Genomic DNA, 25,864 nt, shown 5'->3' on the forward strand with positions numbered 1-25,864 from the left:
TCTCCTCTGACCTCTGACATCAACAAGGCATTTTCGTCCACACAACTGTCGCTCACTGGATATTTTGTCTTTTTCTGACCATTCTCTGTAGACCTTAGAGATGGTTGTGCATGAAAATCCCAGTAGATCAGCAGTTTTGGCACCAACAGCCATGCTATGTTCAAAGTCACATTAATCCCCTTTCTTTCCCATTCTGATGCTCGGTTTGAAATTCAGCAAGTCGTCTTCACCACATCTAGAGTTGATGCCATGTGATTGGCTGATTAGCAATTTGTGTTACTAAGCAATTGAACAGATGTACCTAATAAAGTGGCTGGTGAGTGTATGAATTATGTACAGCCGTGGCCAAATGTTTTGAGAATGACACAATTATTAATTTTCACAAAGTCTGCTATCTCAGTTTTTATTATGTCAATTTGCATATACCCCAGAATGTTATGAAGAGTGATCAGATGAATTGCAATTAATTGCAAAGTCCCTCTTTGCCATGAAAATGAACTTAATCCCCAAAAAATATTTCCACTGCATTTCAGCCCTGCCACAAAAACCTTGTCCGGAGAAGAAAAGGTGAGCATTACCGCCAGTCCTGTGTCATGCCAACAGTAAACCATCCTGAGACCATTCATGTGTGAGGTTGTTTCTCAGCCAAGGGAGTGGGCTCACTCAATATTTTGACTAAAAACACAGCCATGAATAAAGAATGGTACAAAAACATCCTCTGACAGCAACTTCTCTGAACCATCCAAGAACAGTTTGGTGATGAATAATACCTTTTCCAGCATGATGGAGCACCTTGCCAAAGGCAAAAGTGATAACTAAGTGGCTTAGGGAAGAAAACATCGAAATGTTGGGTCCATGGCCAGGAAACTCACCAAACCTTAATCCTATTGAGAACTTGTGATCAATCCTCAAGAGGCTGTTGAACAAAAAAACCCCACAAACTCTGACAAACTCCAAGCATTGATTATGCAAGAATGTGTTGCCATCAGTTAGGATGTGGCCCAGCAGTTGATTGACAGCATGTCAGGGCAAATTGCAGAGGTTTTGAAAAAGACAGGTCAACACTGCAAATATTGACTCTTTGCATATACTTAATGTAACTGTCAATAAAAGCCTTGAAATGCTTGTAATTATACTTCAGTATACCATGTAACATCTGACAAAAATATCTAAAAACACTGAAGCAGCAGATTTGTGAAAATTAATAGTTGTGTTGTTCTCAAAACTTTTGGCTAGGGCTGTACTATTTTATTTTTATTTAATTTTTTTGTGTTGAATGGAATACAGAAAATATTTGCTTCACTGCTTACAATTACTTTTCTCATAAAGTCTGAAAACTGAACTCAGACTTCGATTTTATGACAATGGGCACAATTCACTACGCGGTATCCTACCGCATCTGAGTATGTGGTAGTATAACGCATAGCATTTTTTAAAAAAAAGTTTGAATTCACTAAAAAACACTACTAAAATACAGCATGAGTTATTTTATCAAGTCATGCGGTATTTTAGTAGTGAAAAGCATGCGTTAATGTTTCAGCTGTCAGCAGGGTTCTCCATTGAAAGCTGAATGTAAAACAAAGAATTGCCAGCAATTAAAAATTTTTTTTTTTAAAAACGACGTGGGGTCCCCCCCTCCATCCATACCAAGCCTTTCGGGTCTGGTATGGATTTTGAGGGGAACCCCCATGCCAAAATTTTAAAAAATGGTGTGGGTCCCCTCCAAAATCCATACCAGACCCTTATCCAAGCATACAGGCCGGAAAGGCAGAAAAGGGGGGGGCGAGCGCCCCCCCCCTCCAGAACCATACCAGGCTTCATGCACTCAACATGGGGGTCTGCATTTAAGCGGGAGGGGCTTTCCCCCCAAAGCACCTTGCCCCCATGTTGATGGGGACAGGTACCTCTTCCCCACAACCGTGGCTGGTGGTTGTGGGGGTCTGCATGTGGGGGGCTTATCTGAATCTGGAAACCCCCTTTAGCAAGGAGGCTCCCAGATCCCGGCCACCACCTATGTGAATAAGTATGGGGCACATGGTACCGCTCCCCATTCTCAAAAAAAAAGTGTAGTGTGAAAAAAGACAGGATACGGTCTTTGACAAGTCCTTTATTAAAAGAAGAAAAATAAAAGAATGTCCCCCAAAGTAAATCCAACATCAATCACGATGCCCACCGCCACCACCTGAAAAAAGAAAACAACAAAGGCTCCACTCCCGATGTTGGCTCCCGCCGTCTGACTGCTCTGCTGGTTTGACAGTTCTTTAATATGTACGGGGCAAGGCCACCCAGTGACATCATGTGTATGACCCAGCCCTCTTGTGATGTCATCAACCGGGGCATGCTGGGTCGATGATGAATGAATAAGTGATCTTTAGAGAGCTAGAACTAAAATCATTAAAGGGAAAAAGGTTTTCTTAAATGTTATTTTAGTCTACTTTATGATGTTTATACTCACCCTCCTTGACCGACTACAGGAGTGACTCTCACATGTTGCTGGATGCTGTCACCCGATTTCCGTCTTGCATAATAAATCCCTTGCCATTCCTTTCAGTAAAGGAAAATAAAGTAAAAGGAAGTTTAAAAAGTGGTTATATCTTCACTTTAGAGTAGAACTATAGGAAATTTTTTTTTTCATTTAGAGTATGGAAGGGTTATAAACCCTATTGGTTTATTTTTGTTATCTGTGCCCCATTGGGGAGATTTACCTTTGCATCCTGTCCCATAGCCAAAACAGAAAGTGAGAGGAAATCCCTTCAAAGTAAGGGAATCCCCGGAGGAGCCCCAGGCCACTAGAACTTGTGCCCCCATTGGAAGATTTCCCCCTCTTTCTGTTCTTGGGGGACAACCCAACATTTTGGGATTTCTTTTTACTTTCACTTCAATGCTAATGGAAAACAGGAAACATAGAGAGGGTGAATCTGCTTAAAAGGGTCACAAACAGCAATAAATATTAACAAGTGTATTAATCCCTCTCCACTCCCTCCAAAACTAAAGAAAAGTTATACTTTAAGTTATACTTTAAACTGTAGACATGAAACAAATGTGCTGTTGAGGCAGAAATGTAAGTTAGGACAGCTTGTATGAGATCTTCCGTCTTTTTTTCTGTAAAGTAGTTCAAGGAACAATGTTGTGCAAATGAAGTAAGCCATGTCAACCAATAAGACTTCAGTTCACTGGAGTCAGATAATTGAATAATATGTTGAGTGGTTGCATGTATTACATTACTCTACAGCTGGCTATAAATGGATAGCATTTCAAATGAAAATTCTTAGAAAAAGTCTTAGGAAAATTTGTCTGAAAATTCTCAAAACATTCAAATGTCGTTTGAAAGATTTTGTTTGCTTTTAACATTTTATTTTGGAATGAATAGACTTTACCAAACGAAAATTCATACATTGTTAGAAATTTGTTCATTTAAGAAACATTTTCTATCCTGCTCCTTTGAATTTTCTCATCAGTGCAGTCGAAAAATAAGTCGATTTGACTCACTAATGATTACAAAAATGAATTAACATTCACAGAACATTTTTTTCCTAAGAATTTGTGTTTGAAATTCTACCCATCTATGACCAGCTTTACTAAAAACAGATTGATAGGATAGAATATACAATGGAGAAAATAAATATTTTGTAAGATTGCCCACTTACTAAGAAATGAAGGGCCTATAACTTTTATCATAAGAATATTTTTAATAATAAAGACAGAATATTGACGTTCAGTGAATAAGTATTTGATCCGCTACCAACTAACAATAATTCTGGCTCCCACAGACTGGCTATGTGCTCATGTAGTACACAGATTAGTCTTGTCAATTTAAGAAGGTGTTCCTATCGACAACTCGTCTATGCTTTGGGGCTGTTTCTCTGCTAAAGGTACAGGCTGACTTTGCCGCATTGAGGGGCTAGTGGACGGGACCATGTATTGTAAAATCTTGGATGAGAACCTTCTTCCCTCAGCCAGAACACTAATGATGGGTCGTGGATGGGTCTTCTAGTATGACAATGACCCAAAACATACTGACAAGGCAACAAAGGAGTGGCTCAAGAAGAAGCACATTAAAGTCATGGAGTGGCCTAGCCAGTCTCCAGACCTTAATCCTATAGAAAATGTATGGAGGGAGCTGAAACTTTAAGTTGCCAAGCAACAGCCAAGAAACCTTAAGGATTTAGAGAAGATCTAAAAAGAAGAGTGGATCAAAATCCCTCCTGAAATGTGTGCAAACCTGGTAACCAACTACAAGAAACATTTTACCTCTGAGCTTGCCAACAAGGGTTTCTCCACCAAGTACTAAGTCATGCTTTGCTTGGGGATCAAATACTTATTTTACTCACTGAACTGCAACTCAATTTATAACATTTGTGTCATGTGTTTTTTCTGGATCTTTGGTTGATATTCTGTCTCTAACATTTAAAATACACCTATGATAAAAATCATATTCTTTGTAAGTGGGAAAAAATCTCCAAGGGATCAAATAATTATTTTGCCCACTGTAAGGATAGAAAGATATTGAAATGTAAAATTATGATGCAGCTCATACCATCTTTTGGCTTACCTTTCCCTTTTTGATGCATGTATTGATGGTATCTAAAAGGTCTGCTCGGTTCTTGTCACTTTTCGGCAATTCTATCAGTTCTTTCCCCAGGAGTTCCTCTTTGGTATAGCCCATCATCCGTTCAAAAGCTGGATTAACATACTGACAAGTTACAAGTACTTAGAACTGTGAAGTTATTAAGAGTATGTTTAAAAAATAATTAGAATCGTTAAAGCTAAAACAAAATCCAAGAATCTAGTTGATTATGTCAATCTTTTTTTTGTAGTAGTAGAAGTTTGAAGTTGTGATACTCTTTGTTGATTAAGATGCTATGTTTTAAGATGCCACGTTTAGATCCCTTATTCAGGCTTTATAAAGCTAAACTTTAGGAATTAATTTTTTTTTTCCCTAAATGTTGTTTTCTTTTATGTTGGTCAGGTTTGTAATTGGCCATGGGCCTCTTTAAGGACATATATAAGTAGATATGTTTAGTGAAGGCACATACACTCACTGGCCACTTTACTAGGTACATGTTGCTAGTGACAAGAACATATCCCCCACACAATTACATCACCAGCCTGAATCGTTGATGAAAGGCAGGATGGTGCTTGCTTTCATGTTGTTTACACCATCTGAATGTCGCAGCAACCAGTCTGCCCATTCTCCTCTGGCATCAACAAGGTATTTTTGTCCACACAACTGCCACTCACTGGATTTTTTTCTCTTCTTCCAACCTTTCTCTGTAAACCCTAGAGATGGTTGTGTGTGAAAATCCCAGTAGATCAGCAGTTTTTGAAATACTCAGACCAGCCCGTCTGGCACCAACAACCATGCCACATTCAAAGTCACCTAAATCCCCTTTCTTCCCCATTCTGATGCGCAGTTTGAACTTCAGCAAGTCGTCCTCACCACGTCTACATGCCTAAATGCATTGAGTTGATGCCATGTGATTGGTTGATTAGCAATTTTTGTTACCAAGCAATTGAACAGGTGTACCTAATAAAGTGGCCAGTGAGTGTATAACCCAGGCTGGAGGCAGGTCATAATGCAAGAGCCATGAGTGTTAGAAAATGTAATATACAATGTAAACATGAGATTTGTCTAAAAAGGCACTGTCACCTTGCCCATTCAAGTTATTAATTATTATTATTAATATTTATTCTATACTGTTTTCTCACTGGGAAGCACTTTATCTGCTGTCAAGGCAGATGGTGAGACAGCTGTCTCAGGAGTGCTCTGTAGAATATTATACTAAGACCAACATATTTTTGTAATGTGGGGGAGTAAACCCATGCAAGCACAAGAAGAACATGCAAACTCCCTACAGATAATATCAAACCAAGGAACCCAGTGCTCTAAGGCAGTGGTCTCCAAACTTTGGCCCAGGGGCTGAATGTGGCTCTTTCTTGCTTTTATGTGGCCCTTGGGGCATTATTTCCCCCACTGTCAGCAACAGTGGGGCATAATTCCTGCCACTGACACCGACAAAAGGACACTATTCCTCCTATTGATACCAATGATGGGGCACTATTCCTCCTATTGATACCAATAAGGGGGCACTATTCCTCCTATTGATACCAAAGTTAGGGTACTATTCCTCCCATGGCCCCCAATGATGAGGCACTATTCCTCCCATTGCCACCAATGATGGGGAACTATTCCTCCTATTACACCAATGATGGGGCACTATTCCTCCCATTGACACCAACGATGGGGCACTATTCCTCCCACTAACACCAACAATGGGATGCTACTCCTACCACTGACAGAAATGATGGGGCACTATTCCTCCCATTGATATCACTGATGGAGCACTATTCCTCCCATTGATACCACTGATGGAGCACTATTACTCCCTCTAATACCAACGATGGGGCACTGTTTACTCCCACTGACGCCAGGACATATTCTTCTCCCACTGGCCATAGTCTGGCCCACCAAAAGTTTGAAGGACAGTAAATTGGCCCTTTGTTTAGAAAGTTTGGAGACCCCTGCTCTAAGGTACAGGTGATCTAAAATGAGGCCATTAAGCCACTTTGCTTCAGAATACAAAAGACTCATCAGGGGCTCATTAGTGTGACATGTTGCGATTAGATTTCACACTGTTCATGTGCACTGATGAAGCCACAGATGTGGCAAAGATGTTTGGAGTGCTTAAGTGATTTTTATCTGGGAGACATAAAGTGCACTTACAGTATATCTGTGATGAGAGGTTGGAACAATGTGGGAACAAGGCTGAAGCAAATTAACATGGTATGGTTTTTAATAAACATACTTTCATTATGCGGGGCTCCTTTGCAAAAGCACTTTTTTCTTTGAATCACCATTGTGTGGCATTTTTGACTTATATTATATGTCATACACAGGCAGTTATCTGTAAGGGGGAGGGGGATTTTTTCCTCTGACCAAAAATAATAGGAGAAGTCTTCCCTCATCATGCTCATGGACCCTGAGCTGTAGATATAGTATTACGTGCAGAGGTTCCATGTGGCTGTAAAGTTATTTCAAGGGTTCTTCCACATTAAAAAGTTTGCGAAAGGCTGACTTAGAGGATGGGAATTGTTCATGGCAGGCATTAGTAATAGTGTTCATTAGTACTCCAAGAAACTGGAAGGATACATGACCATGGCATGTCCTGCTGAACTACATGCATTGAAATGTGTCACACAACACTGTAGAGATGAATACACTACAAATCTTTGTGGCATGGAAATACTTCTCGTGTGTGTGTGTCAAGGTCCTACCTTTCCTCAGACCTTGTGCTGCTCCATGTGCTGGCATCCATCTTAGGTGTCTGCAAAGCATTGTGGGATCCTTTATGCTTTCAGCCCTCGGCGGTTCCTCCCCCAAGAGGTGGCGGCTTATCACATATAAGTCTGCTGTTTGTGGCTGTCCATTGCATTCGTGTCCTGTCTGTTGCACAACAGCAAGCTCCTGTTTAGCTACTCATTGCTTTCCTGGATACCGACTCGGCTTTGGCTAAGACTCCTCCTGGCTTCTGACCCCGGCTCTGGCGACCATTCTTCCTGGCTTCTGATCCCGGCTCTGGCGACCATTCTTCCTGGTTCCTGATCCCGGCTCTGGCGACCATTCTTCCTGGCTCCTGATCCCGGCTCTGGCGACCATTCTTCCTGGTTCCTGATCCCGGCTCTGGCGACCATTCTTCCTGGCTCCTGATCCCGGCTCTGGCGATGATTCTTCCTGGCTCCTGATCCCGGCTCTGGCAACGATTCTTCCTGGCTTCTGATCCCGGCTCTGGCGACGATTCTTCCTGGCTCTTGACCCCGGCTTTGGCTACGATTTCCACTGTTGGACTTGCATAGACTCTTGTCTTATTTTTATATTAATAAACCTACCTTTAATTGCACCTCCTTGTGTGTCTGGCTCCTCGCTCCCTGACAGTGTGTGTGTGAATTGTCAGATGTTAGCTGGATCTGCCTTTAATCTCTTAGTGGTATTTCTCTCGTTACAACCACTTTTATCTACTCTCTTGGCTGTGCCAGGTCTCTTGTCAAACTTCTGAAAGTAATATACTCCAAAAATAAACATGACCATACAACCTAAACACTACTAATTGCATGAATAACTTATCTGTACCTGTATGACATGTTCTTCACTTGTAATCTCTACGGCTTCTTGGCAGTGTTCTAACGCTGTAAATATTGAATTGCAGGACCTACAACAAACACACAGTCAATGATTATTATTAAGTTACGCGCAAAAGAGGCTTTCACATTGAAAATTGATATAGACACATTACTGGAAACCTCCCACTGGCCAAACTCACTTTAGGACGAGCTATTTAACTTCCTAAGATCAATATCACTGTGGAGTAGAATGTCCAGCCAAAAAGAAGTAATGTAATTTCATTTGTGGAGATTGTTATTGTCTCGTTAAAACTGATGTTTGCAAAACATAAACAGCAACTCTAGGCCACTAGACTCAATCCCTGACTGTTAAGATTATCCAGAAAATGCTGCAAATGTTCTAATTAGAGATGAGCGAATCGAAGTATCCGAAGTGGAATTCGAGTCGAATATCTGAAAAATTTCGATTCGTGCCGAATCCGAAAAATAGCCTAATTCGGACGCGCGAATCGAAATTTTTCAGAAAATGGCGGCTGACATGTGCGGCGACGGAGCGGGGATGTCTGGGAAGGCGCGCAGACAAGGCGCGCTGACCCATAATGCATGCCTCAACTACATGTGATCGCATCAGCCTATCAGCAGCCAGCCAGCCAGCACTGTGTAATGGTCGAGCTATAAATAGCGGCCATTTTGGAATTCTTCATTTGCCTGCAGTTATTGAACAGAGGCAGACCGCTCTGTACTAGGGACAGGGACAGAGTTAGGGCCACAGAAACGATAATTGGGGACAGAGAAAAGTTACTTAGGGACAGAGAACCATTACTCAGGGACACAGACTTGTTAATGAGGGCCACAGAATCGTTATTTAGGGACAAAGAAACGCTAGTTAGGGCCACAGAATTCATAATCAGGGACAGACAGAATTGTTACTCAGTGCCAGAGAATTGTTACTTAGGGCCACAGAAACGTTATTAGGGCCACAGAATTGTTACTCAGGGACAGACAGAATTGTTACTGAGTGCCAGAGAATTGTTACTCAGGGACAGACAGAATTGTTACTGAGTGCCAGAGAATTGTTACTTAGGGCCACAGAAACTTTAATTAGGGCCACAGAATTTTTACTCAGGGACAGACAGAATTGTTACTCAGTGCCAGAGAATTGTTACTCAGGGACAGACAGAATTGTTACTGAGTGCCAGAGAATTGTTACTCAGGGCCACAGAAACTTTACTTAGGGCCACAGAATTTTTACTCAGGGACAGACAGAATTGTTACTGAGTGCCAGAGAATTGTTACTCAGGGACAGACAGAATTGTTACTGAGTGCCAGAGAATTGTTACTTAGGGCCACAGAAACTTTACTTAGGGCCACAGAATTGTTACTCGCACAGACACAGAATTGTTACTCGCACAGACACAGAATTGTTACTGAAGGCCACAGAACTGTTACTTAGGGCCACAGAATTGTTACTCGCACAGACACAGAATTGTTACTCGCACAGACACAGAACTGTTACTGAGGGCCACAGAACTGTTACTTAGGGACAAAGAAACGCTAGTTAGGGCCACAGAATTCATACTCAGGGACAGACAGAATTGTTACGGAGTGCCAGAGAATTGTTACTCAGGGACAGACAGAATTGTTACGGAGTGCCAGAGAATTGTTACTCAGGGACAGACAGAATTGTTACTGAGTGCCAGAGAATTGTTACTTAGGGCCACAGAAACTTTAATTAGGGCCACAGAATTTTTACTCAGGGACAGACAGAATTGTTACTGAGTGCCAGAGAATTGTTACTCAGGGACAGACAGAATTGTTACCGAGTGCCAGAGAATTGTTACTCAGGGACAGACAGAATTGTTAATGAGTGCCAGAGAATTGTTACTTAGGGCCACAGAAACTTTAATTAGGGCCACAGAATTTTTACTCAGGGACAGACAGAATTGTTACTGAGTGCCAGAGAATTGTTACTCAGGGACAGACAGAATTGTTACCGAGTGCCAGAGAATTGTTACTCAGGGACAGACAGAATTGTTACTGAGTGCCAGAGAATTGTTACTTAGGGCCACAGAAACTTTCATTAGGGCCACAGAATTTTTACTCAGGGACAGACAGAATTGTTACTGAGTGCCAGAGAATTGTTACTCAGGGACAGAGAGAATTGTTACTGAGTGCCAGAGAATTGTTACTTAGGGCCACAGAAACTTTAATTAGGCCCACAGAATTTTTACTCAGGGACAGACAGAATTGTTACTGAGTGCCAGAGAATTGTTACTCAGGGACAGACAGAATTGTTACCGAGTGCCAGAGAATTGTTACTCAGGGACAGACAGAATTGTTACTGAGTGCCAGAGAATTGTTACTTAGGGCCACAGAAACTTTAATTAGGGCCACAGAATTTTTACTCAGGGACAGACAGAATTGTTACGGAGTGCCAGAGAATTGTTACTCAGGGACAGACAGAATTGTTACGGAGTGCCAGAGAATTGTTACTCAGGGCCACAGAAACTTTACTTAGGGCCACAGAATTTTTACTCAGGGACAGACAGAATTGTTACTGAGTGCCAGAGAATTGTTACTCAGGGACAGACAGAATTGTTACGGAGTGCCAGAGAATTGTTACTCAGGGACAGACAGAATTGTTACTGAGTGCCAGAGAATTGTTACTTAGGGCCACAGAAACTTTAATTAGGGCCACAGAATTTTTACTCAGGGACAGACAGAATTGTTACTGAGTGCCAGAGAATTGTTACTCAGGGACAGACAGAATTGTTACCGAGTGCCAGAGAATTGTTACTCAGGGACAGACAGAATTGTTACTGAGTGCCAGAGAATTGTTACTTAGGGCCACAGAAACTTTAATTAGGGCCACAGAATTTTTACTCAGGGACAGACAGAATTGTTACTGAGTGCCAGAGAATTGTTACTCAGGGACAGACAGAATTGTTACGGAGTGCCAGAGAATTGTTACTCAGGGCCACAGAAACTTTACTTAGGGCCAGAGAATTTTTACTCAGGGACAGACAGAATTGTTACTGAGTGCCAGAGAATTGTTACTCAGGGACAGACAGAATTGTTACGGAGTGCCAGATAATTGTTACTCAGGGCCCCAGAAACTTTACTTAGGGCCACAGAATTTTTACTCAGGGACAGACAGAATTGTTACTGAGTGCCAGAGAATTGTTACTCAGGGACAGACAGAATTGTTACTGAGTGCCAGAGAATTGTTACTCAGGGACAGACAGAATTGTTACTGAGTGCCAGATAATTGTTACTCAGGGCCCCAGAAACTTTACTTAGGGCCACAGAATTTTTACTCAGGGACAGACAGAATTGTTACTGAGTGCCAGAGAATTGTTACTCAGGGACAGACAGAATTGTTACTGAGTGCCAGAGAATTGTTACTCAGGGACAGACAGAATTGTTACGGAGTGCCAGAGAATTGTTACTCAGGGACAGACAGAATTGTTACTGAGTGCCAGAGAATTGTTACTTAGGGCCACAGAAACTTTAATTAGGGCCACAGAATTTTTACTCAGGGACAGACAGAATTGTTACTGAGTGCCAGAGAATTGTTACTCAGGGACAGACAGAATTGTTACCGAGTGCCAGAGAATTGTTACTCAGGGACAGACAGAATTGTTACTGAGTGCCAGAGAATTGTTACTTAGGGCCACAGAAACTTTAATTAGGGCCACAGAATTTTTACTCAGGGACAGACAGAATTGTTACGGAGTGCCAGAGAATTGTTACTCAGGGCCACAGAAACTTTACTTAGGGCCACAGAATTTTTACTCAGGGACAGACAGAATTGTTACTGAGTGCCAGAGAATTGTTACTCAGGGACAGACAGAATTGTTACGGAGTGCCAGAGAATTGTTACTCAGGGACAGACAGAATTGTTACTGAGTGCCAGAGAATTGTTACTTAGGGCCACAGAAACTTTAATTAGGGCCACAGAATTTTTACTCAGGGACAGACAGAATTGTTACTGAGTGCCAGAGAATTGTTACTCAGGGACAGACAGAATTGTTACGGAGTGCCAGAGAATTGTTACTCAGGGACAGACAGAATTGTTACTGAGTGCCAGAGAATTGTTACTTAGGGCCACAGAAACTTTAATTAGGGCCACAGAATTTTTACTCAGGGACAGACAGAATTGTTACTGAGTGCCAGAGAATTGTTACTCAGGGACAGACAGAATTGTTACGGAGTGCCAGAGAATTGTTACTCAGGGCCACAGAAACTTTACTTAGGGCCAGAGAATTTTTACTCAGGGACAGACAGAATTGTTACTGAGTGCCAGAGAATTGTTACTCAGGGACAGACAGAATTGTTACGGAGTGCCAGAGAATTGTTACTTAGGGCCACAGAAACTTTAATTAGGGCCACAGAATTTTTACTCAGGGACAGACAGAATTGTTACTGAGTGCCAGAGAATTGTTACTCAGGGACAGACAGAATTGTTACGGAGTGCCAGAGAATTGTTACTCAGGGCCACAGAAACTTTACTTAGGGCCAGAGAATTTTTACTCAGGGACAGACAGAATTGTTACTGAGTGCCAGAGAATTGTTACTCAGGGACAGACAGAATTGTTACGGAGTGCCAGATAATTGTTACTCAGGGCCCCAGAAACTTTACTTAGGGCCACAGAATTTTTACTCAGGGACAGACAGAATTGTTACCGAGTGCCAGAGAATTGTTACTCAGGGACAGACAGAATTGTTAATGAGTGCCAGAGAATTGTTACTTAGGGCCACAGAAACTTTAATTAGGGCCACAGAATTTTTACTCAGGGACAGACAGAATTGTTACTGAGTGCCAGAGAATTGTTACTCAGGGACAGACAGAATTGTTACCGAGTGCCAGAGAATTGTTACTCAGGGACAGACAGAATTGTTACTGAGTGCCAGAGAATTGTTACTTAGGGCCACAGAAACTTTCATTAGGGCCACAGAATTTTTACTCAGGGACAGACAGAATTGTTACTGAGTGCCAGAGAATTGTTACTCAGGGACAGAGAGAATTGTTACTGAGTGCCAGAGAATTGTTACTTAGGGCCACAGAAACTTTAATTAGGCCCACAGAATTTTTACTCAGGGACAGACAGAATTGTTACTGAGTGCCAGAGAATTGTTACTCAGGGACAGACAGAATTGTTACCGAGTGCCAGAGAATTGTTACTCAGGGACAGACAGAATTGTTACTGAGTGCCAGAGAATTGTTACTTAGGGCCACAGAAACTTTAATTAGGGCCACAGAATTTTTACTCAGGGACAGACAGAATTGTTACGGAGTGCCAGAGAATTGTTACTCAGGGACAGACAGAATTGTTACGGAGTGCCAGAGAATTGTTACTCAGGGCCACAGAAACTTTACTTAGGGCCACAGAATTTTTACTCAGGGACAGACAGAATTGTTACTGAGTGCCAGAGAATTGTTACTCAGGGACAGACAGAATTGTTACGGAGTGCCAGAGAATTGTTACTCAGGGACAGACAGAATTGTTACTGAGTGCCAGAGAATTGTTACTTAGGGCCACAGAAACTTTAATTAGGGCCACAGAATTTTTACTCAGGGACAGACAGAATTGTTACTGAGTGCCAGAGAATTGTTACTCAGGGACAGACAGAATTGTTACCGAGTGCCAGAGAATTGTTACTCAGGGACAGACAGAATTGTTACTGAGTGCCAGAGAATTGTTACTTAGGGCCACAGAAACTTTAATTAGGGCCACAGAATTTTTACTCAGGGACAGACAGAATTGTTACTGAGTGCCAGAGAATTGTTACTCAGGGACAGACAGAATTGTTACGGAGTGCCAGAGAATTGTTACTCAGGGCCACAGAAACTTTACTTAGGGCCAGAGAATTTTTACTCAGGGACAGACAGAATTGTTACTGAGTGCCAGAGAATTGTTACTCAGGGACAGACAGAATTGTTACGGAGTGCCAGATAATTGTTACTCAGGGCCCCAGAAACTTTACTTAGGGCCACAGAATTTTTACTCAGGGACAGACAGAATTGTTACTGAGTGCCAGAGAATTGTTACTCCGGGACAGACAGAATTGTTACTGAGTGCCAGAGAATTGTTACTCAGGGACAGACAGAATTGTTACTGAGTGCCAGATAATTGTTACTCAGGGCCCCAGAAACTTTACTTAGGGCCACAGAATTTTTACTCAGGGACAGACAGAATTGTTACTGAGTGCCAGAGAATTGTTACTCAGGGACAGACAGAATTGTTACTGAGTGCCAGAGAATTGCTACTTAGGGCCACAGAAACTTGAATTAGGGCCACAGAATTTTTACTCAGGGACAGACAGAATTGTTACTGAGTGCCAGAGAATTGTTACTCAGGGACAGACAGAATTGTTACGGAGTGCCAGAGAATTGTTACTCAGGGACAGACAGAATTGTTACTGAGTGCCAGAGAATTGTTACTTAGGGCCACAGAAACTTTAATTAGGGCCACAGAATTTTTACTCAGGGACAGACAGAATTGTTACTGAGTGCCAGAGAATTGTTACTCAGGGACAGACAGAATTGTTACCGAGTGCCAGAGAATTGTTACTCAGGGCCCCAGAAACTTTACTTAGGGCCACAGAATTTTTACTCAGGGACAGACAGAATTGTTACTGAGTGCCAGAGAATTGTTACTCAGGGACAGACAGAATTGTTACGGAGTGCCAGAGAATTGTTACTCAGGGACAGACAGAATTGTTACTGAGTGCCAGAGAATTGTTACTTAGGGCCACAGAAACTTTAATTAGGGCCACAGAATTTTTACTCAGGGACAGACAGAATTGTTACTGAGTGCCAGAGAATTGTTACTCAGGGACAGACAGAATTGTTACGGAGTGCCAGAGAATTGTTACTCAGGGACAGACAGAATTGTTACTGAGTGCCAGAGAATTGTTACTTAGGGCCACAGAAACTTTAATTAGGGCCACAGAATTTTTACTCAGGGACAGACAGAATTGTTACTGAGTGCCAGAGAATTGTTACTCAGGGACAGACAGAATTGTTACGGAGTGCCAGAGAATTGTTACTCAGGGCCACAGAAACTTTACTTAGGGCCAGAGAATTTTTACTCAGGGACAGACAGAATTGTTACTGAGTGCCAGAGAATTGTTACTCAGGGACAGACAGAATTGTTACGGAGTGCCAGAGAATTGTTACTTAGGGCCACAGAAACTTTAATTAGGGCCACAGAATTTTTACTCAGGGACAGACAGAATTGTTACTGAGTGCCAGAGAATTGTTACTCAGGGACAGACAGAATTGTTACGGAGTGCCAGAGAATTGTTACTCAGGGCCACAGAAACTTTACTTAGGGCCAGAGAATTTTTACTCAGGGACAGACAGAATTGTTACTGAGTGCCAGAGAATTGTTACTCAGGGACAGACAGAATTGTTACGGAGTGCCAGATAATTGTTACTCAGGGCCCCAGAAACTTTACTTAGGGCCACAGAATTTTTACTCAGGGACAGACAGAATTGTTACTGAGTGCCAGAGAATTGTTACTCAGGGACAGACAGAATTGTTACTGAGTGCCAGAGAATTGTTACTTAGGGCCACAGAAACTTTACTTAGGGCCACAGAATTGTTTCTCGCACAGACACAGAATTGTTACTCGCACAGACACAGAATTGTTACTGAGGGCCACAGAACTGTTACTTGGGGCCACAGAAACGTTAATCAGGGACACAGAATTGTTACTGAGGGCCACAGAACTGTTACTTAGGGCCACAGAATTGTTACTCGCACAGACACAGAATTGTTACTCAGGGACACAGAATTGTTACTCAGGGACACATAATCGTTTAATTAAAGAGTATGTCAGACAACATGCAGAGGAGTGGCAGAGGAGGCAATGTTTTAGGAGCGAGCAGACGTGGCAGCAGAGGAAGGGGTCGAGGCAGCACTATTCGCAGCCAGAGGCCAGTGCTCCCGGTGTCATCCAGCGGTCGTGTCTCCACCGACAACCCTGCCGTCGTCGATTGGTTGGCTCGGTCGTCTTCCTCTTCCCAGGTCACCTCTGACACCTACAGCCAACGGTCGGTGGGTACGTCAGACACAACCGTTAGTTGGCATGGCCCGGGACCAAGCCCACTGAAATCACGTGTCCTCTACCTGCCCCTGTCCTTTGGTGTTCCCTCACCAAGCGAAGTATCGCATGCTGTGGGCTCAGCCCCACTGTACAGTGAGGAAGAGCTAACAGAGGGCGGTCAGGAACGGGGGGAGACATCCGCCTTTTCAGCAGCCAGGCGAAGAAGTAGTGGCGAGGAGAGTGGCTCGGTAGCCGGTCTAGAGACAGGTCTGTCTCCTGACCCAGACGCAGCCGAGGGGGCTAGTAGTGAGGCGGAGACCCTACTTGATGATGAGGAGGTTGATCGCACTTGGCAGCCTCGTCGTCATCAGGCAATTTCTTCCGCATCATCAGGAGAAGAGGGTGGCAGCTTGGCAGCGAGCAAAACAGTCGGTGGGTTGCCCAGGAGACAGCAGCAGGGTCGCAGCAGTGTCAGTGGAGCCAAACGGCCACGGAGTAGAGCACCAGCTCCACTGCAGCCTACCACCACGGCCAGTAGTGGTGCCGGTGTGCACGGAGGAAGCAGCAGTCAGCCAGTGAGGAGTATCGGGGGCAAAGTTTCCTACTCGGCGGTGTGGCAATTTTTCGTCAAGCCGCCCGAGGAAGTAAACGTAGCCGTATGTCGACTATGTGGCCAGAAAGTCAAGCGTGGCCAGGGGGCCCATGTTGGGACTACAGCGTTGCGGCAGCATATGCAGCGTCGCCATTTGGTGGCCTGGGAAAACCGTGATAAAGATACGGCGGTTCTGCCCGCCCCAGCCCCCGCTCCATCACCCGCTCCGTTACTTGCTCCGTCACCCGACGTCAATCGCCCTCCATCAGCCAGTCAAGGCTCCAACACCTCTGCTGAGGGGAGTTGTCGCTCGTTGGCATCTTCCGCTCGTTCAGATGCTCCTTCTCCTGCTACTCCTCTTCACGGATTCCGTCAGCAGTCTTTCTTGGAATCCGTTTCCAAGAGACAACAGTTTGCGAGCACGCACCCGACGGTGCAAAAGCTGAACGTCCTCCTGTCCAAGTTGCTGGTGCTGCAGTCCCTCCCTTTCCAAGTGGTGGACTCAGCACCTTTCAGAGAAATGATGGCTTGTGCCGCGCCGCGGTGGAGAGTGCCAAGCCGTCATTTCTTCGCCAAAAAGGCAGTGCCAGCCCTGCATTCACATGTAGAAGACATGGTGGGCCAGTCTTTGAGCATGTCGGTCTCTGCCAAAGTGCACGGCAGCGCCGACGTGTGGAGCTGTAACTACGGTCAGGGACAGTACATGTCATTTACGGCCCACTGGGTGAACGTGGTGCCGTCACAGCCGCACCAGCAACTTGGACAGGTCACGCCGCTTTTGCCTCCACGTTTGCACGTCCTTGGTCCGGCAAAGATGTCCGCCTCTACCACCTCTTCTTCCGCCGTGTCCTCAGCCGCCACCCCCGTGCCAAGTCCCATTACCCGACCGGCATATCACATGTGCAGGGCGCAACGGTGTCACGCTGTTCTGCACCTGGTATGCCTTGGCGAACGTAGTCACACAGGGGAGGAACTTCTGAGTGTAATGAACAGAGAAATCGACAGATGGCTGTCTCCGTGCAAACTGAAAATCGGAACCATGTTGACCGACAACGGAAAGAACATGGTGTCTGCTCTGCGTCAAGGAAGGTTGTGCCATGCGCCATGCATGGCTCACGTGTTCAATCTGGTTGTCAAGCGGTTCTTAAAATCCACCATCCCACTGCAAGACATCCTTAAAATGTCACGTAAACTTTGCATGCATTTCAGCCATTCCTACACCGCAAAGCACACCCTCCTTGAGCTGCAGCGGCAGAACGGAATTCCACAGCATCGCCTGATCTGCGACGTTGCAACAAGGTGGAATTCAACACTACACATGTTAGACCGCCTTTACGAACAGCGAAAGGCCATCACCGATTTCCTGATGTTACAAGCGGATAAAGGTACTCCCCTGTGTAACTTAGATGTCAGCCATTGGCAGCTCATGCGTGACACCTGCCGCTTGCTCAGGCCCTTTGAGGAGGCCACGCTATTCGTGAGTCGGCAGGACTATGGGATGAACGACGTCATTCCTCTGTTGCACGTCCTTGAACAAATGCTGTTAACAATGGCTGGTCAGGGTGCGGTAGACGTGGCGCACAGATCTCAACGCCACATGACCCCTGTGGGGGCAGGACAGGAAGAAGAGGAGGAGGTAGAGGAGGACATTTGTGCTCAGGAATTATTGAGTGAAATGGGTGGTTTTTCCACTCAGCGGACAGGAGTGGAGGAGCAGGAGCATCTGGTAGAGGAGGAGGAGGAGGAGACAGAGGACCCAGACGCACCGTGGCAGTATGCTGTGGAGATGGAGGCAGGGAGTCCCTCGCATTCCTTGGCACAAATGGCCCATAGCATGCTCGGTTGCTTGCGTAGCGACAGCCGAATAATAACCATCAGACAGAGGGATGACTTTTGGCTGTCCACCTTGTTGGACCCTCGCTACCGTTCCAAAATGGTGGCCTTTTTCACACCTGCTGAGAGGGAGGCCAAAATAACGTACTATAAAAACCACCTATGTAGTCAGTTGGTCTCTGCCTTTGTGCGCCAACGTCCATCCTCAGACACTGTGGGCCCTGTGCGCTCGCGTTCCGCTGCCATGGCAGCAGGGGAGGGGTGGGGTGGTAGGAGCAGTGGCAGCTCCACCAGCAGCAGCTGCCTCAGTCTGCAGTCGATGATGAGTAGCTTTCTTCACCAGCGCAGTGAGGAAACTACTAACCAGCCGCAGCAGCAGCAGCAGCATCAGGTGGACCTGGAGCAGGACCTCAAACAACAGGCTTGGGCCTACTTGGACAGCACCCTGCCAACCGAGGTAGACAATCCCCTTGACTACTGGGCAACGAAACTTGACCTTTGGCCCCAACTAGCTGAATTTGCCCTTGAAAGGCTGTCATGCCCAGCCAGTAGCGTGGCATCGGAGCGCGTGTTTAGTGCGGCAGGAGGTATTGTAACTCCGCGGAGGACACGGCTGTCCACCCAAAGTGTGGAGAGACTCACGTTTGTGAAAATGAATTAGGCGTGGATTAGTCTGGATTTCAAACCACCAGTTCCTGACACAACTGACTAAATCCGCCATGAATCATGCCTCAAACATGTGCCACTTTGAGGTCTCCTCACACACTGCTGGTGTGTAGATTTTTTTGACATAGGGTGCTGGCAGATTATGGGCCTCCTATAGCTGCTGCCAGGCCCCTAATCTGCCATAGGCCCCTATATACCGCCTCCTCATGCTGCTGCCAGGTCCAGAGTCTCTCATGGGTCCCTGTACGGCCTCCCATTGCTGCTGTCTCCATCGCCACACTCTGCCATGTGCCACTTTCAGGTCTCCTCACACACTGCTGGTGTGTAGAATTTTTTGACATAGGGTGCTGGCAGATTATGGGCCTCCCATTGCTGCTGCCAGGCCCCTAATCTGCCATAGGCCCCTATATACCGCTTCCTCATGCTGCTGCCAGGTCCAGAGTCTCTCATGCCATGTGCCACTTTCAGGTCTCCTCACACTGCTGGTGTGTAGAATTTTTTGACATAGGGTGCTGGCAGATTAAGGGCCTCCCATAGCTGCTGCCAGGCCCCTAATCTGCCATAGGCCCCTATATACCGCCTCCTCATGCTGCTGCCAGGTCCAGAGTCTGTCATGGGTCCCTGTACGGCCTCCCATTGCTGCTGTCTCCATCGCCACACTCTGCCATGTGCCACTTTCAGGTCTCCTCACACTGCTGGTGTGTTGAATTTTTTGACATAGGGTGCTGGCAGATTAAGGGCCTCCCATAGCTGCTGCCAGGCCCCTAATCTGCCATAGGCCCCTATATACCGCCTCCTCATGCTGCTGCCAGGTCCAGAGTCTGTCATGGGTCCCTGTACGGCCTCCCATTGCTGCTGTCTCCATCGCCACACTCTGCCATGTGCCACTTTCAGGTCTCCTCACACTGCTGGTGTGTTGAATTTTTTGACATAGGGTGCTGGCAGATTATGGGCCTCCTATAGCTGCTGCCAGGCCCCTAATCTGCCATGGGCCCCTATATACCGCCTCCTCATGCTGCTGCCAGGTCCAGAGTCTTTCATGGGTCCCTGTACGGCCTCCCATTGCTGCTGTCTCCATCGCCACACTCTGCCATGTGCCACTTTCAGGTCTCCTCACACACTGCTGGTGTGTAGAATTTTTTAACATAGGGTGCTGGCAGATTATGGGCCTCCCATAGCTGCTGCCAGGCCCCTAATCTGCCATAGGCCCCTATATACCGCCTCCTCATGCTGCTGCCAGGTCCAGAGTCTGTCATGGGTCCCTGTACGGCCTCCCATTGCTGCTGTCTCCATCGCCACACTCTGCCATGTGCCACTTTCAGGTCTCCTCACACTGCTGGTGTGTAGAATTTTTTGACATAGGGTGCTGGCAGATTAAGGGCCTCCCATAGCTGCTGCCAGGCCCCTAATCTGCCATAGGCCCCTATATACCGCCTCCTCATGCTGCTGCCAGGTCCAGAGTCTGTCATGGGTCCCTGTACGGCCTCCCATTGCTGCTGTCTCCATCGCCACACTCTGCCATGTGCCACTTTCAGGTCTCCTCACACACTGCTGGTGTGTAGAATTTTTTGACATAGGGTGCTGGCAGATTATGGGCCTCCCATAGCTGCTGCCAGGCCCCTAATCTGCCATAGGCCCCTATATACCGCTTCCTCATGCTGCTGCCAGGTCCAGAGTCTCTCATGGGTCCCTGTACGGCCTCCCATTGCTGCTGTCTCCATCGCCACACTCTGCCATGTGCCACTTTCAGGTCTCCTCACACACTGCTGGTGTGTAGAATTTTTTGACATAGGGTGCTGGCAGATTACGGGCCTCCCATTGCTGCTGCCAGGCCCCTAATCTGCCATAGGCCCCTATATACCGCCTCCTCATGCTGCTGCCAGGTCCAGAGTCTGTCATGGGTCCCTGTACGGCCTCCCATTGCTGCTGTCTCCATCGCCACACTCTGCCATGTGCCACTTTCAGGTCTCCTCACACTGCTGGTGTGTTGAATTTTTTGACATAGGGTGCTGGCAGATTAAGGGCCTCCCATAGCTGCTGCCAGGCCCCTAATCTGCCATAGGCCCCTATATACCGCCTCCTCATGCTGCTGCCAGGTCCAGAGTCTCTCATGGGTCCCTGTACGGCCTCCCATTGCTGCTGTCTCCATCGCCACACTCTGCCATGTGCCACTTTCAGGTCTCCTCACACTGCTGGTGTGTTGAATTTTTTGACATAGGGTGCTGGCAGATTAAGGGCCTCCCATAGCTGCTGCCAGGCCCCTAATCTGCCATAGGCCCCTATATACCGCTTCCTCATGCTGCTGCCAGGTCCAGAGTCTCTCATGGGTCCCTGTACGGCCTCCCATTGCTGCTGTCTCCATCGCCACACTCTGCCATGTGCCACTTTCAGGTCTCCTCACACACTGCTGGTGTGTAGAATTTTTTGACATAGGGTGCTGGCAGATTATGGGCCTCCCATTGCTGCTGCCAGGCCCCTAATCTGCCATAGGCCCCTATATACCGCTTCCTCATGCTGCTGCCAGGTCCAGAGTCTCTCATGCCATGTGCCACTTTCAGGTCTCCTCACACTGCTGGTGTGTAGAATTTTTTTGACATAGGGTGCTGGCAGATTAAGGGCCTCCCATAGCTGCTGCCAGGCCCCTAATCTGCCATGGGCCCCTATATACCGCCTCCTCATGCTGCTGCCAGGTCCAGAGTCTGTCATGGGTCCCTGTACGGCCTCCCATTGCTGCTGTCTCCATCGCCACACTCTGCCATGTGCCACTTTCAGGTCTCCTCACACTGCTGGTGTGTTGAATTTTTTGACATAGGGTGCTGGCAGATTATGGGCCTCCTATAGCTGCTGCCAGGCCCCTAATCTGCCATGGGCCCCTATATACCGCCTCCTCATGCTGCTGCCAGGTCCAGAGTCTTTCATGGGTCCCTGTACGGCCTCCCATTGCTGCTGTCTCCATCGCCACACTCTGCCATGTGCCACTTTCAGGTCTCCTCACACACTGCTGGTGTGTAGAATTTTTTGACATAGGGTGCTGGCAGATTAAGGGCCTCCCATAGCTGCTGCCAGGCCCCTAATCTGCCATAGGCCCCTATATACCGCCTCCTCATGCTGCTGCCAGGTCCAGAGTCTGTCATGGGTCCCTGTACGGCCTCCCATTGCTGCTGTCTCCATCGCCACACTCTGCCATGTGCCACTTTCAGGTCTCCTCACACTGCTGGTGTGTAGAATTTTTTGACATAGGGTGCTGGCAGATTAAGGGCCTCCCATAGCTGCTGCCAGGCCCCTAATCTGCCATAGGCCCCTATATACCGCCTCCTCATGCTGCTGCCAGGTCCAGAGTCTGTCATGGGTCCCTGTACGGCCTCCCATTGCTGCTGTCTCCATCGCCACACTCTGCCATGTGCCACTTTCAGGTCTCCTCACACTGCTGGTGTGTTGAATTTTTTGACATAGGGTGCTGGCAGATTAAGGGCCTCCCATAGCTGCTGCCAGGCCCCTAATCTGCCATAGGCCCCTATATACCGCCTCCTCATGCTGCTGCCAGGTCCAGAGTCTCTCATGGGTCCCTGTACGGCCTCCCATTGCTGCTGTCTCCATCGCCACACTCTGCCATGTGCCACTTTTAGGTCTCCTCACACTGCTGGTGTGTTGAATTTTTTGACATAGGGTGCTGGCAGATTATGGGCCTCCTATAGCTGCTGCCAGGCCCCTAATCTGCCATAGGCCCCTATATACCGCTTCCTCATGCTGCTGCCAGGTCCAGAGTCTCTCATGCCATGTGCCACTTTCAGGTCTCCTCACACTGCTGGTGTGTAGAATTTTTTTGACATAGGGTGCTGGCAGATTATGGGCCTCCTATAGCTGCTGCCAGGCCCCTAATCTGCCATAGGCCCCTATATACCGCCTCCTCATGCTGCTGCCAGGTCCAGAGTCTGTCATGGGTCCCTGTACGGCCTCCCATTGCTGCTGTCTCCATCGCCACACTCTGCCATGTGCCACTTTCAGGTCTCCTCACACACTGCTGGTGTGTATAATTTTTTGACATAGGGTGCTGGCAGATTACGGGCCTCCCATAGCTGCTGCCAGGCCCCTAATCTGCCATGGGCCCCTATACCGACTCCTCATGCTGTGACGTTGCAACAAGGTGGAATTCAACCCTACATATGTTAGACCGCCTTTACGAACAGCAAAAGGCCATCACAGATTTCCTGATGTTAAAAGCGGATAAAGGTATTCCCTGTGTAACTTAGATGTCAGCCATTGGCAGCTCATGCGTGACACCTGCGCTTGCTCAGGCCCTTTGAGGAGGCCACGCTATTCGTGAGTCGGCAGGACTATGGGATGAACGACGTCATTCCTCTGTTGCACGTCCTGGAACAAATGCTGTTAACAATGGCTGGTCAGGGTGCGGTAGACGTGGCGCACAGATCTCAACGCCACATGACCCCTGTGGGGGCAGGACAGGAAGAAGAGGAGGAGGTAGAGGAGGACATTGGTGCTCAGGAATTATTGAGTGAAATGGGTGGTTTTTCCACTCAGCGGACAGGAGTGGAGGAGCAGGAGCATCTGGTAGAGGAGGAGGAGGAGGAGACAGAGGACCCAGACGCACCGTGGCAGTATGCTGTGGAGATGGAGGCAGGGAGTCCCTCGCATTCCTTGGCACAAATGGCCCATAGCATGCTCGGTTGCTTGCGTAGCGACAGCCGAATAATAACCATCAGACAGAGGGATGACTTTTGGCTGTCCACCTTGTTGGACCCTCGCTACCGTTCAAAAATGGTGGCCTTTTTCACACCTGCTGAGAGGGAGGCCAAAATAACGTACTATAAAAACCACCTATGTAGTCAGCTGGTCTCTGCCTGTCTGCGCCAACGTCCATCCTCAGACACTGTGGGCCCTGTGCGCTCGCGTTCCGCTGCCATGGCAGCAGGGGAGGGGTGGGGTGGTAGGAGCAGTGGCAGCTCCACCAGCAGCGGCTGCCTCAGTCTGCAGTCGATGATGAGTAGCTTTCTTCACCAGCGCAGTGAGGAAACTACTAACCAGCCGCAGCAGCAGCAGCAGCAGCATCAGGTGGACCTGGAGCAGGACCTCAAACAACAGGCTTAGGCCTACTTGGACAGCACCCTGCCAACCGAGGTAGACAATCCCCTTGACTACTGGGCAACGAAACTTGACCTTTGGCCCCAACTAGCTGAATTTGCCCTTGAAAGGCTGTCATGCCCGGCCAGTAGCGTGGCATCGGAGCGCGTGTTTAGTGCGGCAGGAGGTATTGCAACTCCGCGGAGGACACGACTGTCCACCCAAAGTGTGGAGAGACTGACGTTTGTGAAAATGAATCAGGCGTGGATTAGTCTGGATTTCAAACCACCAGTTCCTGACACAACTGACTAAATCCGCCATGAATCATGCCCCAAACATGTGCCACTTTCAGGTCTCCTCACACTGCTGGTGTGTTCCATTTTTTGTCATAGGGTGCTGGCAGATTACGGGCCTCCCATAGCTGCTGCCAGGCCCCTAATCTGCCATGGGCCCCTATACCGCCTCCTCATGCTGCTGCCAAGTCCAGAGTCTCTCATGGGTCCCTGTACGGCCTCCCATTGCTGCTGTCTCCATCGCCACACTCTGCCATGTGCCACTTTCAGGTCTCCTCACACTGCTGGTGTATTCCATTTTTTGTCATAGGGTGCTGGCAGATTACGGGCCTCCCATAGCTGCTGCCAGGCCCCTAATCTGCCATGGGCCCCTATACCGCCTCCTCATGCTGCTGCCAGGTCCAGAGTGTGTCATGGGTCCCTGTACGGCCTCCCATTGCTGCTGTCTCCATCGCCACACTCTGCCATGTGCCACTTTCAGGTCTCCTCACACTGCTGGTGGGTTCCATTTTTTGTCATAGGGTGCTGGCAGATTACGGGCCTCCCATAGCTGCTGCCAGGCCCCTAATCTGCCATGGGCCCCCGTACCGACTCCTCATGCTGCTGCCAGGCCCGTAATCTGTCATGGGCCCCTGTTGTCGCTTGTTGGCATATTCCGCTCGTTCAGATGCTCCTTCTCCTGCTACTCCTCTTCACGGATTCCGTCAGCAGTCTTTCTTGGAATCCGTTTCCAAGAGACAACAGTTTGCGAGCACGCACCAGACGGTGCAGAAACTGAACGTCCTCCTGTCCAAGTTGCTGCTGCCAGGCTTGTAATCTGTCATGCGCCCCTGTACCGCCTCCTCATGCTGCTGCCAGGTCCAGAGTGTGTCATGGGCCCCCGTACCGACTCCAAATGCTGCTGCCAGGCCCGTAATCTGTCATGGGCCCCTGTACCGCCTCCCCATGCTGCTGCCAGGTCCAGATTGTGTCATGGGTCCCTGTACGGCCTCCCATTGCTGCTGCCAGGCCTGTAATCTGCCATGGGCCCCCCTACCGACTCCTCATGCTGCTGCCAGGCCCGTAATCTGCCATGGGCCCCTGTACCGCCTCCTCATGCTGCTGCCAGGTCCAGAGTGTGTCATGGGTCCCTGTACGGCCTCCCATTGCTGCTGTCTCTATCGCCACACTCTGCCATGTGCCACTTTCAGGTCTCCTCACACTGCTGGTGGTTTCCATTTTTGTCATA

At 47.4% G+C, this 25,864-nt stretch overlaps 1 protein-coding gene across 1 annotated transcript in view; it reads right to left on the minus strand.

The window, feature by feature from the left end:
* PDE8B (phosphodiesterase 8B) overlaps positions 1-25,864 on the minus strand; it is a 244,475-nt gene that overhangs the window by 54,313 nt on the left and 164,298 nt on the right. Inside the window, exons 7-9 of the mRNA XM_089694213.1 lie at positions 8,129-8,207; positions 4,553-4,693; positions 2,456-2,544 (exon numbers count right to left, since the gene is read on the minus strand). Coding sequence (XP_089550339.1) covers positions 2,456-2,544; positions 4,553-4,693; positions 8,129-8,207 — 309 coding nt within the window. The remainder of the gene's footprint in view (positions 1-2,455; positions 2,545-4,552; positions 4,694-8,128; positions 8,208-25,864) is intronic.

The sequence above is a fragment of the Staurois parvus genome, unplaced genomic scaffold, assembly GCF_062004578.1.
Source record: "Staurois parvus isolate SC_StPar_1 unplaced genomic scaffold, SC_StPar_1.0 ptg000656l, whole genome shotgun sequence".
Classification (NCBI taxonomy): Eukaryota; Metazoa; Chordata; class Amphibia; order Anura; family Ranidae; genus Staurois; species Staurois parvus.